Raw genomic sequence first — 19,929 nt, 5'->3', positions numbered from 1 at the left:
TTTATAGTCATTGGAAAGACTAGACGTACATATTTCAATATTTTTAAGAGCAAATTGTCAAAGGTACAGGATTTAAGTAAGTAAGCAAAGTGAATGAGGGAAATGTGGCTGTCTGGATTTGGATTTCAGATTAACTGCAAAAAAATGGACTTCACTCCAACAGCATTGGTGATTCGAATGAGCATTTTCATTGTTTCATTAAGCTATTCTTAAAACAATTCTCAATAAATTGACAAAGATGTGACAATTCCATAGTATACTAAATATGATAAATGGTTTTGTCATCTTGTCTGCCGTGAACACCTCTGTTTTTGCTGCCTCGCTCAGCAGTCCACGTGAGCCTGCTATTTAAGCACCGATGACCAAAGAATAGAGTTCTATAGTCCTAATTAGAACAATTAGTGAACTTGCTGAGTTTAAAGCTTTGGCTGCACGATAATTAATTCTGTAGCCTCATTTCCCATGTCAAATGCATATATAAATACACTGTTTAAAGTCAAATAGAAACTTAATCATTTGAGTCGAACAAACTTATTCCCAAGGGACAGATGATAGTGGAATTTGCCTTTGTTTGATAGGTACAAGGTGTTGATGAATTCTGTAGGATGGCATATCCATTTCTTTTTTGGTGGACTAGTCTATTCTATTAGTTGTCAACAGTGGCATTTTTTCCCAGAAAATCAACAGCTACATTAAATTAATCAGAACTGAAAGCACATTTGCTTGCGATTTACATAGTTACAGAAACTATAACTTCTCAGGAGTCTTAACTTTTATCTCTTTTTAAAAGGATTATTGTTACAGTTAAAAATCATTTCTTACATATCCTTTTCCACTGTTGTCTATACCTTTTTTTAAAAAAAAATTGCTCCTTTCCTTACAATTCCATCTCCTCCACTAAAAGTACATAATAAAGAACCTAGATAGCCGTAAAGAAAGAGGGTAGTGAAATCTCCTAAAAATCTCCTGTCGTCAAAGCCATAGTATAATGTTTTTGAATATGGTTAATGGTCATCATTAACTATAGTCAATTAAAATCTCTTTAGCATGTACTGATTGTTGTAAAAAGGCTTCTACAAGAAAAAATATTTAACAGAGAATTAAGGATTTCTGCATCATGAATTTTATGATATAGAGTATAAACATATTGTGTGAAAAAGTTATTGATTTTCACAATAGTGGTCTGTTTTCAGTTTTTGTCCTAAGGGAAAATTGGAATTTATTGATTAAATTGCAGATGTATATGTATATGTAACAGAGTTGTGCTATGTTTTATTTAGCAAAATATTAACTGCTTAGCTTTGCAAGCACAAATATTGACTTTTGAAAATATCAAATCTTTTGGCCCCTGTGATTGAACTCTCCTTTGGGAGAAAGAAAACTAATAAGCAAAACTGGCAACCAAGATTATCAGGTTTTACAAAGTATATGACATTCTGAACCCACTATGTGCCACCTCTATACTGAGAAAAGGAAAGTGTGCTTCTCAAGTATTTTAAATTCAACTAAATGTATGATTTTAATCCCAACTTGGGACTTAGTTTGATTTTTGCATTTGACCTTTGGTTTAGGCTGTTTCCTACCAATCCAGTCAATAGGTTGAGTGAGTGTGAATGGAAGCAAACTCAGATAAAAAGGAAAGTGGCACAACATGTGGCTTAATGATTAATCAGACCCTCTGTCATCACAGTATCCATGAACAAGGTCAATGATTGTGTCAGGAGCCTTAGCTTGTCACCATCTCTATTCATCAGAAATCAAATGGAAGACTTTCTATAATCAGCTCCAACTCTTTTATTTCTCAAACAGGTATTACAACCAGATAAATGATGTGTACAGCCCTGAGCCCAAAGGTACGCAGTGGCCCAGGACTCTCAGATATGCATCAGTACAGTCAGTGGCTGGCCAGCAGACATGAAGCTAATTTGTTGCCGATGAAAGAAGATCTTGCCTTGTGGTTGACAAACCTATTAGGTAAGGTTTTAAGATCTGATTTGGTGAGCAGAAAGTAGATTTTTATATCTACAGCTCCTTTCATATGAGCATGTGATAGAACCCTGGGAAGATAAGCTGATCTTATTTCAATTTTGGTCCAGTGCAATTTGAAGCTTGTGGAAAATTTCAATGACTTTCCCAAGGTCTCCCACAGGCTCTTTCTTCATAATTCATGGGGTTATAAAGTGGAAAATTTCAAGGAAATGTATTGTTTGCTTTATACTTGATTGATCTTCCTCCATATTTCCTCCTCCTCCCTTTCCCCTTCCCCTTCTACTTCCAGATCCCAAGAAAAAAAATGTTTGTTTGATTGGTAATTTTGACATTATTTAATTACAAACTTTATGAGAATTTTAGGATTTGTGATGAAGAGAAAAAACATGATTTTTGAGTTCTTTATAGTTTGGGAATCTTAGCAAGGCCACTTCCCAATTTTCAAAATGAGGATAGGAAAATTCACAAATGTATTATTTGGGTATATGGCTTTGTAAATCATAAGGTGTATTATATCCTTGCAAAGGATAGTTGTATTTAATAATAATAACTGATGTTTCAGTAGTGCTTTAAGGTTTTCAAAGCACTTGATATATATCATCTTATTTGTTCCTAAACAGGAAGACCTAAGTTTGAATTCAGAATCATATATTTACTAAATGTATATCCCAGGGCAAGTCAGTTAACCTCTGCCTCAATTCCTTATCTTTTAAATGGAGATGATATTTTTTCTTATTTCATTTATTTATTTTTACTTTAAATAAAGCTCAATTACTTTATAATTGTGGTTATTATAAATTGGGAGAGCAATTTTTAAAAGAAAAATTCTTTTAATAAAGTGAAAACAAGCTATACTTCAATTTGTACTCCAAATTCACCAGTTCTTTTTCTGGGTACAATGATCCTTTGGAATTATTTTAGATCATTATTTGAATCAGAGGAGCTAAGTATTTCACACTTGATCATCACTATCTCCTTGTTCTGCTCGCTTCATAAAATGGGGATGATAATAGCACCTACCTCCCAGGTTGTTGTGAGTATAAGCAAAGAATATAAATTAAATAAAATCTGTAAAAATAAATAAACTATTTTACAAATTCTGCAAGTGCTAAAGGGCTATATATATGCCATCTATTACTATTATCTATATTTTATAGATTAAAAAACCCTGAGGTTAAGAAAGAAGTGATTCCTCTAGGTCACATAGTGATGTGTCCAAAGCAGGATCTGAATCTTTTTTGACTCCAGATCTTGCACTCTATTCACTATGTTCTTTTCCAGAATGACAAGAAATAGAACTTTTAAAACTTAGATTCATTAAAACTTAAGAAAAATGTGTTAAGAAGAACTAAACAGAATTAATCAGCAAACTTTTTCCATCAATGTATTTTGAGGGACCAATTAGTGAGATGATAGTGCTGCACTTCCTGGCAAGTAGATCAAGGCTCAAATGTCACCTATAATATTTACTAGCTGCTTGATTGTGGAGAAGCCAATGATTCTGACCTTCGGTTTCCTTATCTGTGAAAACAAAGATAATAATGTCCGTTGTACATAGCACACAGAGAGGCAGGATGTCAAAGTAAGTAGAAAGCTGACATCCAAGCAGGGAAGACTTGGGCTGTGTCCCAACCTACTGATTGTGTGATCCTTTGTTTCATCGTTTCATCACCCAGTGATCTAGTCAGTTTTCTAGGGCTGTAAACTGCAACATATTTTGGTAGAGACAGTTCCTTATTGGAAACTTCTTGGACCAGTGAAATAAAAGATTCAATAACTATCCCATACCTATCTCATAGGATTGTTATGAATATAAAACATCTGTGTATGTGAAGAGCTTTGCACACACCCTAGCAATATACTATAGTGCAGTTGAAAAACTATAGAAGTTGCAATCATAGGACCTGGATTCAAATTCTGGTTCTGTCTCTTGTTGCTTAGCCAAATCTTCCTTTCCTGGGACTCAGTTTCCTAACTTGTAAAATGAGAGGGTTGGACTAGATAACCTCATAAGCCCTTTTGGACTTTAAATCTATGACCCTCAGGATCCTATTGTAACACTATTCCTACTGAACGCTTTTTCCAAATATTAAAACTGATTTAGGAACTGGAGAAGGCTCCTTTTTACCAAGTTTATTAATAAATTTTTAAAAGATTTTTTTGCTAAAAGGAGACATTACACATTTAGAAAATTTATGTGTTCTTGGTATAGCCCAAATTTCCCTTCTCCTCTTTTTGAATTTTTTTCTTTCCTTTTTGTAATGGTCATTGTTTAGGGATGGAGAGACCTTACTCAGGGATGGAGAGACCTTACTCTCTCATTTTATACGTGAAAAAAGTGGCCTAGAGAGGACAAAGGGTTTGCTCAAATTCACAAAGGTAGCAATTGACACTCCCAGGATTAGAACCCAGACCATATGACTCCAAATTTGACATCATTTCCACTAAAATTAATGTCATGAATTTCAAAATTTGTCTTGCAAGGTTCATATAATTTTGGGAGCTTTGAAAAGCCTTCACCTTCTAGTTTCACCCATCTAATTGAATCCAAACAGGGTTTTTTCTTCTTTTTATTTTTGTAATAGGTCCTTTATAATTTCTTTATTCAAGCATTCATGCCAACAGCTTATTAGTACCTTTGCACAGGTGTGATCTTTTATGCACCCGTGAAGCTGCTGCCAAAATCCTATCATTTCCTTCCCTTATCTAGTTAAGTAAACGTGCTGCCCACAAGAATAATCCTCCCTACAGTTACTGCTGGGCTAGATTATTTAGTTTATTCATAAAACCTATCACCTGTAGTCTTTATAGGCTTCCTTAAAGAGCATGTCAGTGAGGTAGTAGACTAAGTGCTAGACTTGTAGTCAAGAAGACGTGGTTCAAATGCTGCCTCAGACACTTACTGGTGTCAATATTATAGACAAATCCTTTGACTACTCTGAACTTTGGTTTCCTCATCTCTAAAATAAGGATTATTAAAGCATTCTCTTTACTGGGTTGTTTTAAAGTTCAAATGAGATAATTCATGTAAAGTACTCTAAAAATCTTAGAGTGCAATGTAAAAGCAATCTAACTTTATTATTATTAATTATAATTATGAAATTTTGTTGGCCAAGTGTTGGCATTTTCAAAGCAATCTCTTTCTTATGAGCAGAAAAATTCTAACATCTGGATAACATACTCAAGTAATCACAAAGCAGCATAGTACAGAATATTACTCTAAGGGGCAAGAGTCCTAGATCTGTTATTAACTGGCACTTCCACTAATCCTCAATTTTCTCAAATTTATCAAATGGAGGAGTTTGGTTACCTGATCCATATGCTCAATGTTCTGTGAGCAATGATGTTACTCAACTTAAAAATCAAATGATTAAATGAATAAAGAGTTGTGTTTAAAAATTATATTTGTGGTGTTGGCCACACCAGAAAATTTCTGTGGGAAAAAAGAAGTGGAATTCATATCTTTAATTTCCAAAGTATTTCTCACATAGAGACTCTCTTGACTAGATGGATCCCCTCCCTCAATGGAGATTGGTAACTTCTTGATGACATGGTTCTAAAGAATTGCCTAGAGCACTGGAAAGTTAAGTCACTTGCTCAGGTCTCACATTATGTATCAGAGACAAGGCCAGAGCTCAAGTATTTCTGACTCCTAGGCTGATCCTCCATCCATTACATGAGGCTGTGCCTTAAAAATGGAAATAAAGTCTTTAGAGGCTGAGGAATAGATCTGTGCAATGAATAGCTTTCCTTTTGGGATGCTGTAAAAATGATTTCTTTCCCCCATGCTTGTCCATCAATTTTACATAATTGGGACATTCAGGGAGCCTTGCTTCTAGTAGCTCATGATAGGTGTGATTGATGGCTTCTTCAGCTCTCTTAGGAATGTGATCCTCTGAGAACCTAGAGAGACAGAGCAGAAGCAGCTCAAGGTTGATTTGAGTTCATCTGAAGTAGTTAGGCTATAAATTCCAAGTAGATTTCTTTATTGAGGTTGGGGAAACTTGGTATAATTTAAGGATGCAAAGGATTCCAGGAAGAGAATAGGATATTTTATTGTGGCATAATGGAAAAAGGAGAGAAATCCATATGACTGATATGGTGGAAAAGATTTCTTTAAGTGACAGAGGAGTTTAGCATCAGTTGTGTTTCAGAGGAACATCTCGTGGCATGTTCATAGCATCTAATATTTGCATCATGTTAAAAGAATGTTTTCAATTTTTGATTAGAGAAGTTCCTTCCTAAATATATAAGATATCCTGCTTTTCACCATGAGGGAAAATTAGAGATACCTTGGATGCTTTTATAGCAGATATTTTCATTTTAGGAGATTCTGTAACTTTCATTGAAGGGAAGGCAAACGTGTAGAGGGATGGGAGAGGTAGAAATATAGAAATTACTATAAAAAGCTTAAAGATGTTTTGCTATTATAGAAATAGCTTAAGTCCTAATACGATGGTTCTCTGCATATGGAAAAGCTTTCTGTTTGTTTTAGAGTGCAAGTTAACTTAAGCAAACTATCTTCCCAACCCCATTTTTCTTTTCATTTTATGGCTTTTAAAGAAAATATTGAATGTATAATTCTCAAACCAGACACTTCTGATCCCACTTGTAAAATAGCAGTTTAGGAGTTTGGGTTTTTCAAATGTTCATTTCTTATCCCAGTGATTTGGCTAGTAAGAAATCCTTGGAGAGAGGAGAAATTAGGTTTTACTGGGCCATTGTAATATCTTATTGTTCACATCTATGGTACATGTGGCATACACATACACACACACATATAATGGCACAATTTCAAATGGTTACATGACTAGTATGTCAAATCAATAAAAGTGAGTAATAACTGATTCCTGTGCCCAGAATTAAAAGGGGGGCAATAACAAATACCCATTTCTGTTTTTCATTCAATTGTCCAATGAACATTTATTAAGCTAGTTGTTACCTAGACAGACTGAAATATTGCATGTCTAGGTAGTAAAATACCATCTGGATAAATTAACTGTTTAAGGGAAACAGAAATCCTGGAAAATACTGCAGGAACTCAGAGTTGGAAGGGACCATAGAGACGATCCAGTTCAACTCATATCCAGACAGGAATGCCTTCTGTGATAGACCTGATGAGGGTTTATCTTGCCTCTATTTAAGATCAAGTCATGAAGAACCCTTTATGCTTGAGGCAACTAGCTCCAATTTTGGAGAATTCTAAATCTTAAAGAAGTTGAACCTTTATATAAAGCCAAATTCTCTCTCTCTTTAAATCTTACTTGTTTCTTCATTTTGTCCTCCAGGGCCAAGCAGAAAATGATAGCCCTTCCTGTCTCTCTTCTCTCCTCATCTAAGTCTTTTCTTCTTGAGGTCAAAGATGCCCAGTTCTTCCTTCAACCAATCCTTTGTGCCCTATGGTCATCTGCACCATCTTTTTCATTATTTCCTGGATGTGGTCTAGCTTGTCAGCCTACAGTTGAACACAAAAGTCTACATGTTAAGAATTTGCAAAGCTCATTTGTTGACAGAAAACTTTCCATATAAAGAAAAGCCTATCTTTTGATGCTAAAATTTTACAGATGTGGTTATATACTTGCTAGATATGGAACTCCTCTACTTTTTAAAAACTATGATGAATACACACAGAGGGAAATAAAAAAAAGTTTCATTGTAGCTATAATGTAACCAATGTGGAACTCCAAAGAATGTGAAACAAAGACTATAAAATAAAAGAGAATGATAGAACAAGTTGATCAAGTGGCAAGAGTAAGAAATAATATCTGTGGAACCATAGAGCCCTCTAGTTGGTCTTGTGATGTCAGGAAAGCTTTCAGCACATTGGATAGACTCTTGATGGTGACACTTTTGAGCTAATATGGACAATAGTCATGTAGACAAACATTAGTGGAAATTCTTAATTGATGAAAGAACAGATCCATTTGACTCTAGATGTGACCCGACAACAGAAAGAATAGTGGGGAATCTGTCATCTCCCTCCTTTAGACTCTGTGCTTCTAATAATGTTAACTTTTTTCCCCTTGTAGTTAGACCACACCATTGTTTCTTGCCCAAATCAGTTTCTACACAATCTTTCACCTAGAGTAGTGGTTGCAAACTTAAACAGAAACATTGGCCCCTAAATCAGACATAAGGATCCCTGGGGGTTACATATTGATTTAGGAAACCACAATATTTATCTATTTCCTTTTTATTAATACATCAACAAATTAAAATCAGATAGGAACACTATTTTAGATCTGGTCCACACACAAGGTCATATCTTTGGTGTCATTGATCTAGACAACCTTACTTTATGCTGCATGTAGGCAGTTAATTTTTTAAAATCATGGGTAGGTTTTCAGATTTAGTAGCAACGAATGCAATCTCATTTGATTGGCTCACCCTTTTAACCTGAGCCTTTTTCTTTAAAAGTGTAGCATTCTGAGTGTAGTTCATGGTAAGATCAGATAGTAAATCATTTTCCCCGAATATTTGCCAGTGACTCATATGTTCACAGTGTTTAACTAAGGATTTTATAGATGGAATTTAGTCCTTACAAGAAAGGAGTTTGCTTTCTAATAAAGAGAGACAAATGGCTATTAAGATGCTGATATGGCTTATATGGTCCCCTTTTCCATCAATCTCATTGCAGACAGATATTTTATAATGGTTTTATATTAAAATTTTACATAAAGTTCTGGAAGTGAAAGCAAAAGAGTCATAGAAGTGTTGTTCTCATAGTTCATATGTGACTCTATACATGAATATAAAAGAAAAAACATATGAGACAAAAGAAGGTAGTCTGGTCATATGGCAAGAATAAAGAATGAATGATGGAGAGCCTCCATGCTCCATTGGCATTCTCATATTACCAAGAGAAATAAAGGAAGGCCCCTTTGTTGGGAGAATGTATGGGAGGACATGAGGGGGATTCTCGGAGGATAGGGCAGAGCAAACATAGTTAGTCTGCCATTTAAATTTTTTGGAGAAAGCAAATGTATTGATAAGATCATAGATCCACTGGGATATTATAATATTTGAGCATGCATATCTTTGTTTTCTGTTATACCTTGAGAGACATAAAGTATTATATTAAAAACTTTACTGTTGTACTTTAATTCTTGAGTATAGCTGTAGTAAGTGCAGTGTTGTCCTGTCAGTTGTCCAATACTCATTATTGTTCAACAGAATCATAAAAATCATATTGTTGACAAGCAATGAGTACAACATATTTCTATATTATTCATTTTTGTAAACGAATGAACTTATAGAACCCAAACCCCAAAGCATATACCTAAATGAAACAAGTGATAAATCATATAAACGGGTTTTCATCTGTATTTCTACTCCAACCATTCTTTTCTCTGGAGTGGATAAAATTCTTTTTCATAAGTCCCTCAGAATGGGTCTGAATAATTTTATTGCTGTTAGTTGCAAAGTCTGTCACATTTGATCATTACACAACATTGTAGTTCCCGTGTATAATGTTCTCCTGGTTCTGCTTATTTCACTCTGCATCAGTTCTTATAGGTCTTTCCAGGTTGTTCTGAAATCATCCTGCTTATCATTTCTCATAGCACAATAATATCCCATCACCATCATATACCACAATTTGTTCTGCCATTCCCCAACTGAGGGACATCCTTTTAGTTTCCATTTTTTTTGCCACCACAAAAAAACAGCTATAAATATTTTTGTACAAACAGAACTTTTGCCATTTTTTTTATTTCTTTGGGATACAAAGCAAGTAGTTGAATTACTGGATCAAAGGATATGCATTCTTTTATAGCCCTTTGGGCATAATTCCAAATTGCCCTCCAAAATGGTTGGATCAGTCCACAGTTCCACCAGCAATGCAGTAGTGTCCCAATTTTGTGAAAGGATTAAGTTCTAAGACACACACAAAGAAAAGGAAAAAAAGCACAGGAAATAATATATCATACTATAAATATTGGAAAAGTTATATTATCCAAATAAAAATAAACTGATATATGACAATCCTTTTCCCTGTCTCTCTTCCATGTCTTCAGTAGGCAAATTTTCAGCACCTGATTATGAGACCTTAGCTGGGAAACCCTAGGAAAATAATAGCCTCCAATTATCTTCTAACTATCCAGAATAATGAGCTTCAAACCAGTCATTCATCTGCGTTCATAGAGGATTCTTCCCTCCCTGTCCAGTAACCTGTCCCCAACAAAGCAGGAATTTAGATTGTACTAAGGAATTTTATTTTTAACTTTAAAATGCTAAATGTCTCCTTTTGTTGATATGGTCCAATATAACAGGCACCTGGAAAAATTTTCAAAGTTTTATTTCTTCCTTCTCCATAACATCAAGGTATTAACTGCCCTTTCCCAGCTACTTAGGCTCCAAACTTCTCATGTTTTTCATGTAGTCAATTAAATTTCCTTAGGAAAAATGTCATCTTGTGTGGTTTCAAAAGTTTAAAGAATCCAGATAATGTTCATGAGTTGAGATAACCTTCCCCAGATCAATTACCGATTATCTAACATCAGACCTTTACCAACAAAGTCTTTATTCTTTATTCTCAATAGACACACTGAGCTGAAATCTGTGAATCACAGGTAGAATTGAATTGCTGGTCATATCAACAGAAAGAGATATTTAGTATTCCTGGGGCTTGTGAATAGTCCCCTAATTCCCCACTCTTAAAATTTCACCCTGGTACTACTCAGATTCTGTAAGAATATGAGTCCAGATGAGCAATTGAGCCAGATTTTGTTCTTTTCCCCTTTGGGAGAGAAACTCAGAAACACCACTGAAAGAGCTTCTTTCACAGCCTTCCCCTCTTACCTGAAGTAACAATCTCATTCCTCAATGCCAAAATATGCCTGGCTACCATTTTCAAATACTCAGTATAAACTCTATTTCAACACGCATCCTCACCTCCCACTCTATTCTTCAATCCTTTCCTAACCTTCTTCTATGAAGAAGAGGAAAAGCATAGCATAGGAGATGGGGAACTGGACTTCTTCAGGTATTCACTCTCTGTGAGACTTCTGGCAAATCGGTTCTTTTCTTTTTGCCTCATTTTCCCCCTCTGGAAATGAAGGACTAGATATCCTCTAAGATTACTTCCAGCCTTAAATCTGTGAGTGTATTAAATTCATTCAATAAATAGTTAATTTCTTACTCTGGCAAGGAAGGACACTAGAAAGAATCTCACTGAGAACATGTAATTTGGGTTGCGGAATCAATGTCTCTGACCTATGTACTAATGTGAAATGGGGGACAGTCTTATTTTCTATCTCAAATAAAAATAATAATGATAATATTAGTAGTAGCTAGTATTTATTTAATCCTTATTATAGGACAGCTACGTGATACCATAATGCTTAGAAAGCTTGTCCTGAAATCAGCAAGACTCCTCTTTCTGAATTTGAATCTGGCCTCAGATACTTGCTAGCTATGTGAGCCTGGGCAAATCATTTAACCACTGTTTGCCTTAATTTCCTCATCTATAAAATGAGCTGGAAAATAAGTTGAAAACTACTCTAGCATCTTTGCCAAGAAAATCCTAAACAGAGTCAAAAAGAGTTGGATATGACTGAACAATAATGTCAGCCCTTATGCTAAGCCCCTTACAAATACTATCTCATTTGATTTTTACAATAATTCAGAGGAGGTAGATACTATTATTATTTCCCTTTAACACTTGAGGAAACTGAGACAAATCAAGATTAAACAACTTGTACAAGATTCACACAGCTAATAAATATCTAATCCAGAATTTAAAGTCATCTTACTAATTGCCAGTCTAATTTCCCTATCCACTGTACCACCAAGCTGTCTTTAAAAATTGGTTCCAGATTACTTTCCAGGCTCATTATAGAATATATTCTCTCCTTGCTTCCTAGTTCAGTCAAATATTCAGTTTTCTATTGGCCATTTTTATGTCTTTATATAGACTATGTCCAAAGCCTAGAATACTCTCTCCTCACCTACGCTGCTGCTGCTTGATATGGCTAGCTTCTTTTGAACTCAAAACTTATAGAAAGTCTTCTCAATATCCCCTCCTTAACTTATCCCCAATCCCTGAAATTATTTTGCATTTATTTATTTAAAAAACCCTTTACCTTCCATCTTCCATCTTAGGATCAATACTGTATTGGTTCCTAGGCAGAAGAGCAATAAGGGGTAGACAGTGGGGTTTAAGTGACTTGCTTAGGTTCACAAAGCTGGAAAGTGTCCGAGGCCAGATGTGAACCCAGGACCTCCCATCTCCAAGCCCAACTCTCTATCCATTGAGCCATTTAGCTTTTATTCTAAAAACATATTGTGTTGACTTTTCTACATGTCATTGTATGTGTCCTTGACCCAGTCAGTCAAATGTTGACTTTTTCAGCATAGGGCTTAAGTATCCTTAATGCTTCAAAAATAGTAGTTTGACAAATGCTTATTAAATTAAATAAAATAGAAGATTACTTTCTCAAACATGTTATATGGTAATGTTTCATATGCCCATATGATTTGCATGTAGGACAGAAAGGCTCAAATAAATATTTTAAACGCCTAATCTGTACCAGATGCTTTACAAATCTCATTTGATCCTCAGAATAATTCTGTAACATAGGTGCTATTTTTACCCCCATTTTACAGTTGAGAAAACTGAGATACACAGAGGTTAAATGACTTGTGTAGAGTCACACAGATAGTCAGTACCTGATTTATCACTAGCTTCTCACCTAAATATATATATACATATATATATATATTTAATCAACGTATATATATGTTTATATCCACAATATGCATATATACACTCCTATATACATGCTATATATATATATACATATACATAAACACACCTATATGGCTATGTATACTTATAATACAAATATATATATTTACTTGTATATACTCCTCTCTATGTATATATATATAAAACTATACATAGCTATACATGCGTCAATTCACTTATATATACCTATAAAGCTCTCTCTGTATATACTTCTCTCTCTCTCTCTCTCTCTCTCTCTCTCTCTCTCTCTCTCTCTCTCTCTGTATATATATCTATATATATCTTTCTCTCTCTGTATATATGCCTCTCTCTTTCTCTCTCTCTCTCTCTCTTTCCCTCTCTCCATCCCTGCCTCACTCCATCTCTCCATCCTTCTCTCACTCCATCTCTCTGTCTCTCTCTCTCTGTCTCTCTCTCTCCCTCCCACTCTCTCTCTCTGTCTCTCTGTCTCTCTCCCTCCTCTCTCTGTCTCTGTCTGTCTGTCTGTCTAATCCACTTTTCTCTCTCTCCATATGTATACACACTTATACATACACACACATATATGAATTGAGGAGCTCATTGATTTCACATCTGTGTGTTCTGACAATTTGGTGTGTGTGGGAGGGGTCTCCAGCAACAACACTGGATCAAATTTGTCTGAATCTTTGTTTCCATTTTATAAACAAGATGCTGAAGATAGATTAAAGAGTAATCTGAAAATCAAAGCCTTTTATCCTTAGAACAGGGGTTGGAGATAGTGGCTTTAATAAAACAATCAACCAACCAATTCATCTTCTAGATAATACAAATGTTGTTATCTGCTGGAGGTCTGGGCTCTCAAAGTTTGATTTCATGTCTGGTTACCACCCCAATCAAACAGTAATGACAGGATTGAAAATCTTTCTCATCATATAGGATTTTACTCCATGAGCATCAGCACTGCCCTTGATATGTGTTTATGCAGATATTAATGTACATAGTACAGCTATTAAATATATGTACATATATAGTATGCATGATTTTTTCTTAGCCCCTACATATTTCCTTCATTTAAGTCAGTATATGTTAACTGTAAAATGTCAGTGTCTGTTTTAACAAAGGAATCCTACCTTTTAGAGCTGTAAAATATGCAGAATTGAAAGCTGACACCTAATATATTTTTCATTAGAGACAGATGTTGAATGTAAATCCATTCTTCAAGCATTCATAAAAAATCAGGATGAAGAAAAATGCTTTAGTATAATATAAAAAAGTATTAATTACATTTTTGGAGTAAATTTTAAACGGATGTTGGTTTTAATTAGAATAATTTTAACAAGGAAGGAATGATTTTTTTTGCATGTATAAGACCTTCCTGCGTAAAATCTATGTATTATATTCATCTTTTTTTATCATTGGAATCTTTAAAATGCTTGAGCAACACAGTTGAATAGCAAATTATATGAACACTTTTGCATTGTTGATAAATTTGGCAAGTTATTTTTTCTGGCTAACAATAGAAATCCTTACAGTGAGAAGTTATTACTGTCTTTGGAAACTGACACCAAATTGATTAAAATGACCACTCTGCCAAAAAAATTTTAAAGGGATGTGTGTGTGTGTGTGTGTGTGTGTGTCCATATGTACACATACACACATAGTGTTGGCAAGAATCAGGAAAACAAATTGGAAAACATTTTCCTTAACATTATGAGAAAGTATAGGCCAATCTGGAGAATAAGGCATAAAATTTGTAGGTTGACTTTTTTTTTTGTATCTTGAAGCTATTACTTTTATTCCTGGCTCCAGTTGTGCTATATATATATTTCTGAAATAATGACAATTCCGACTTAAGCTACCTCTGGTGAAAACTCATAGCTACCGATGTCTGGCCATCTGCAAAAGTCATTATACTCACAAGAGGCTAAAATGTGAACTATCTTGTGGAGACAATGAAGTATAAAAAATGATTCCCATTCCTAAATTCAACATCAACAACCCCCGCACTCACCCCCCCCACCCACCCAAGTTTCACGTCAAACAGATGTTAGAATTTTTACACAATCCAAAAGTCTCAAATTGAATGAATTTCTACTTTAACTTAATTACCAAGTATATTGTTGAAATTAGGACGTCTACTGCTGAAAGGTTTCAGGAGATTGACGCTTCTCATCTGTTAAAAAATAGCTTTCTAAGAACATATATCTAAATATTGTTGGGTATGATATAGCAGAAGTGTCCTGAAGTTTCTAAAATATTTTACTTATTCTTGTTGCCTTACTTAACTATCTTTTTCCCATTAATTTTTTTGACCATATATTTATTTAAAAATATTTATAAATGCTTATAATGTACATGAGGCAGGGGGGCATCAGGAGGAGCAGATCAGTCTTGGTCTTAGGAAGTTCTAGGTTCAAATCCTGCCTCTGACTCAATCATAGATATGCCACTTAATCTTTCTCTACCTTAGGCCATTGGTTTTCAAATTTTTATAATCTTGGACTTCTATATTAGTAAAAATAAATGCACACACCCTGAATATTAATATATTTATTTAAAATGGTCCTACTTTATTGATAATGATGTGCTTTATAAAAGGTACACAAAATACAAAAATTAAAAAAAAAGATAAAATAACTTTTGATTAAAGGATTAATAGGGAAACATAAGAGATTATCGAATAGATGAAGGACATTGTCAGGCATGTGCTATAGGAAAATCACATCAGCCATGCAGAACATGGATTGTGATGGAGAAAGACCTGAGGCAGATCAACAATCCACATAAGCGATGATGAGGGTCTAAACCAGGATGGTGGCTGTATGAGAAGAAAGTATATGAAAACAGAAATGTTTTAGTAAATGATTGAATATGTATATGGGAGGTCAAGGAAAATGAAGAGCTGAAGATGTCACCAAGGTTGTAAGGTTGTTGTCTTGAAGGAAGATGGTGCCCCAGCACAATAAAAGGGAAATTGGGAAGATGGATGGATTTAGGAGGAAAGGTAAGGATATCTGAGCTCTAGATCAGTCTATTCATGTCTTTTTATACTGTGTACTTTCTACCCAAAATGAAAGAGGGAATCTTTGAGGTTTGTCTTTAAGAGTCATAAGTTTAGAGCTGGGTGGGACTTCAGAAGCCCTCAAGTCCAATCCCCTAATTTTATGGATGAGTCATTGAAATTCCATGAGATTGTGACTTACCCAGGATCACACAGGTAAAATAAAAGATCAGAAGTAGGATTGAAACCAAAATTCTCTCATTCTAGAGACATTCTTCTTTGTGCTTCAGTAACAAGATGATTTGGAAGCAAAGGGGGAGGGCAAAATCTTCCCATTGGCAACTGAGCATGTGTTATGCTACTGTGAGTAATTCAGGATATAATTGCCATGAGATTCCAAAACTTCAGATCTTAAAAGAGAGGGGATTTGGAATATGTGAACCATAAAGAGTTGGGAAGTAAGGACTGGTGTAGCTGTATTAGAATTCAACAATTGGCTATTATAGTAAAGACAGATTATTAACTGTCTTCCCAGCTTTTGACTTGTTGATCAAACACATCCAATGAAATCAGAAGTCCAGCCCCAAACCCCAAAACTAATGTTTATAAAATTCTATTTGGTACTATGAGGGTTAAAAATTAGTGTAAAACTTGCAAGGAACTTTCATTCTAGTTGTATAGATAAGATATACATAGACACCATTGCATAACCATAAAAATAGAGTATATAATAATGTAAGTAGTAATAGTAGTAACTAACATTTATGTTGCTTCTTAAAGTTCACAAAGCACATTACAATTATTATATCATTTGAATGTTACTAGCATAAAGATAATTTTAGCGTTGTGACTTAAAAATCTAAATTTAATTTGGTCACCAGGGAAAATCGCAAATAATAAAATACCTGTCAGCTGGAAATTTTATGGTGATTTAATCGGTAGTGGAGGAGATTAAGGAGAAGGAAGGAGGAAAAGGAGTAAGATTTTCTCCCACCTGGCTAAAGAAGATCTAGAAAGTAAGGTTTTGGAGTGTGAAAGAGGAAGGAGTCAGCCTGGACTCCAAAAGGGGCTCAGCCAAGATGCCCAAACCCGAATCAGCTCAAGGGCAAACTCACCACCAAACCCAGACAAATAACTGTCACCACTCCAAGATGTTGGAATGCCTAGCACGCTGCCAGCCAGAGTCGCCTCTTCAGGGAAAGAGTGCAAAGAGAGCCAGTGACGTGCCTCATATAGACAGTTTTACATCACTTTCCTGCATCTCATCTGTATGAATCATAGCTTAGCTTGACTTAAAACAGCCCAGGGATCTGTCTGCTTTTTCTGCACATGTCTGTTGAAGGCCATTTTTCTCAGATACTTAATCCTTGAGTTTGGTTCAGACCTTCCTAGTCTTGTTAAACTAAGGAGGGTGGAGAAATATAGAGTTCCCAAGACCTGATTCTGTTAGTCCAAGTATCTCTATTGTTATTGATCAGGAAATAGCTAAATCAGATGTTCTAAAGTATGTTCTTATTAGGGTGGAATAGTTTTAAAATCCACACTAGTAAATGCTAAATAATGTGGAGAGAAGATAGTGCTTTAGAAATTCACATTAGAAAGAGAAGAACAAAGCAAAGACTACATGGAATAAGTAAAGTTCCAAATGAGCTTTGGCTAGAATCTTCTGAGGGCATCCCAAATAAGGGGAAATATTCAGAGGCATGGTGTTCAATCCAAATCAGTCTAGAGATACAGAAATAGACAGACAGAGAGGAAAAAGAAACTTGACTTATAGGAAATAGAGAGTTCATGCTAAGGAGCAATGGAAGACATGATTGGAAAGGCAGAAGGATCTAGATGATAGATTTACCCAGGTTTAATGAGGACTCATTGATGATTTTTGAGGAAGGAGGTAGCATGATGGAAATGGTATTTGGGGGAATTAATTTAACAGAATTCTGTAAGAGGAAAGAAAAAACAAAAGGAAGGGAAACTTTTCATCCATATATGAATTGAGGGACTTATACCATGGGAATGTTAGTGGAAATAGGAAGACAGAATATTTTGAAGAAAGAATAAGTAACATTTAGCAAATTGCTTGATAAAATGGTTGAAAAGAGGTGATGCTATTTCTAAAACAGGAGGTAATTATTAACATTATGTGACTAGGAGATGAAATGAGGCAAAATGAATCTGCCATTAGACTGTATTTTGAGGGTTCATAAATGACAGAAGACATTTAAAATAGTACCAGAAGCAAAAAATGAAAGTTATGGAGAAGTAGATTTAAGCTCCACATAAACACAAACTTTCTAATGATTAGAAATGTGGAATGCTCTACCTTGGAAATATTGCATAGATTTTCTTTTCCTGCAAGTCTAAAAGTAAAAGCTGTATAATCTCTTTGGGGGTATGTTATAGAACAAGGATGCTTATTCTGGGGCATTTGTTTTTTTAAAAAGAATAACTGCATTTCACCATAATTCATTTTATTTGTATTTTGTGTATTGCTTTTATCAAACTGCCAAAGGGGTCATAGAAGATAACTTTTAATCAGAATTCATTGCACTGGATGGCTCTTAATCCCCTCAGATTTTTATATTCTGTGATTCTCTATAACTTTCTGATAGAAGTAAATACAGAATGCTTTTATATCCTGCATCTCTAGCTATGGTACTGTCCTACACCCCAGGGGCTTACTTTCTACATGTGATATTCAGTGGTAACTAAAATTTATGTAGTACTTTTAAGATGTAAGTATTAGGCAATGTAGTGGTTAGAGTACCAGCCCTCTAGTCAGGAAAATTCATCTTCTTGAGTTCAAAAATGGCTTCAGACACTTATTAGCTATATGACCCAAGGTGAGTCACTTAATCCTGTTTGCTTCAGTGTCCTCATCTGTAAAATAAGCAGGAGAAGGAAATGGTGTTCTACTCTGGTATCTTGGCCAAGAAACCTTAAGAGGGGTCACAAAGAGTGGATGTGACTAAAACAACTGAACAACAAGGACTTTCTAAATCACTTTCCATGTAGAGTTTCATTTGAGCCTCACAAAACTGCGAATTATCCCTATTTTACAGACGAAAGAACTGAGACTGAAAGGCTAGTGACTTGACATCCTCTCACAGGCTTGACCACATTCCTGATATGTATAGACGCTTTTACCTGAACCATTTTCTTCTCCATTTCAGTTCAGTCTTCTTTGGGGAGTCTTATGGCTTTAAGTTCTTAGGGGATACCCATATTGATGATGAACTTAGTGTAGATCCACAATAGACTTAGCCCAAGGCAATTCAGAATTCTTGATCCAAGAGATCCACCAGGTTTCCATCCTGCTCTCCATGAACAGGGATTTAAAGCATGTACCACCATGCATGGTCTAGAACACTATTCTTTGGACCACAGTGCATAGTCATGATGACTGAATTATAGCATCACTGGTGAAACTATTCTATAAAACTTAGCTAAAATGATCTGGGACAGTCCTGAAAGACTTATTATGGGCAATACTGTTCACCTTCAGAGAAAGTACTATTGGAGTCATCTTTCTCTTCAGTATATTTTTAGTTTTACTTTGGGGTTTTGGTTATGGATGAATGTGCTCTTACAACAATGACCAATATGGAAGTGTGTTTTGCATGACAATTAAAAATGAAAAAAAAACTTAGCAGATGGGTTTTTATCACCTTTGTGATCAAATAATGGCTCTTGTCTTTCCATACCTTGAAGGATAGCAACAATAAAATAGAATAATATAAATATTTATTAAAATGTATTTATATATTTATAATTATAAAATAAAATTATAATTATAAATAAAACAATAAAAGATTATGTAAAACAAATATATAATGCATTAGAATTACAATGGTGAGAGGACAGACTTTTACTTACTTAAGGAATCATTTGTGCTCTCCAACAAGAAACATAAATCCTTTAAAAAAATCAAATAATTTTTGATGCAAAAGAGTAATGCTGCTCTTATGTGAATTGCATATAAAATAAGCCATTTCTCACCATTCTGAAATTCATGCTTGGTATACTCAGAAGAGCACTGGGTTTAAATTCAGAGATTCACATTCTGGCTCTTCTGCTTACTACCTGAAAGACTTTGGACAAATAAGCCATGAGACCTCTGTAGTTCTTCATTTCCTCCTCTATGAAATGAATTAGTTGGGGACGATGATCTCAAACATCCTTTCCAGCTTTAAACCTGTGCTCCTGCCCTTATTTCCCTTCCTTCCTTTTT

At 34.9% G+C, this 19,929-nt stretch overlaps 1 protein-coding gene across 7 annotated transcripts in view; it reads left to right on the top strand.

The window, feature by feature from the left end:
* GAS2 (growth arrest specific 2) overlaps nucleotides 1–19,929 on the top strand; it is a 218,991-nt gene that overhangs the window by 47,738 nt on the left and 151,324 nt on the right. For all 7 annotated transcript variants that reach the window (XM_056802009.1, XM_056802008.1, XM_056802011.1 and 4 more), the window contains one exon: nucleotides 1,810–1,974. In XM_056802009.1, coding sequence (XP_056657987.1) covers nucleotides 1,827–1,974 — 148 coding nt within the window. In that variant the 5' untranslated portion in view covers nucleotides 1,810–1,826. The remainder of the gene's footprint in view (nucleotides 1–1,809; nucleotides 1,975–19,929) is intronic.

This window comes from Monodelphis domestica, chromosome 6 (genome assembly GCF_027887165.1).
Source record: "Monodelphis domestica isolate mMonDom1 chromosome 6, mMonDom1.pri, whole genome shotgun sequence".
NCBI lineage: Eukaryota > Metazoa > Chordata > Mammalia > Didelphimorphia > Didelphidae > Monodelphis > Monodelphis domestica.
Note: the sequence above shows the minus strand (reverse complement) of the source record. Positions and strands in the feature narration are given on the sequence as shown.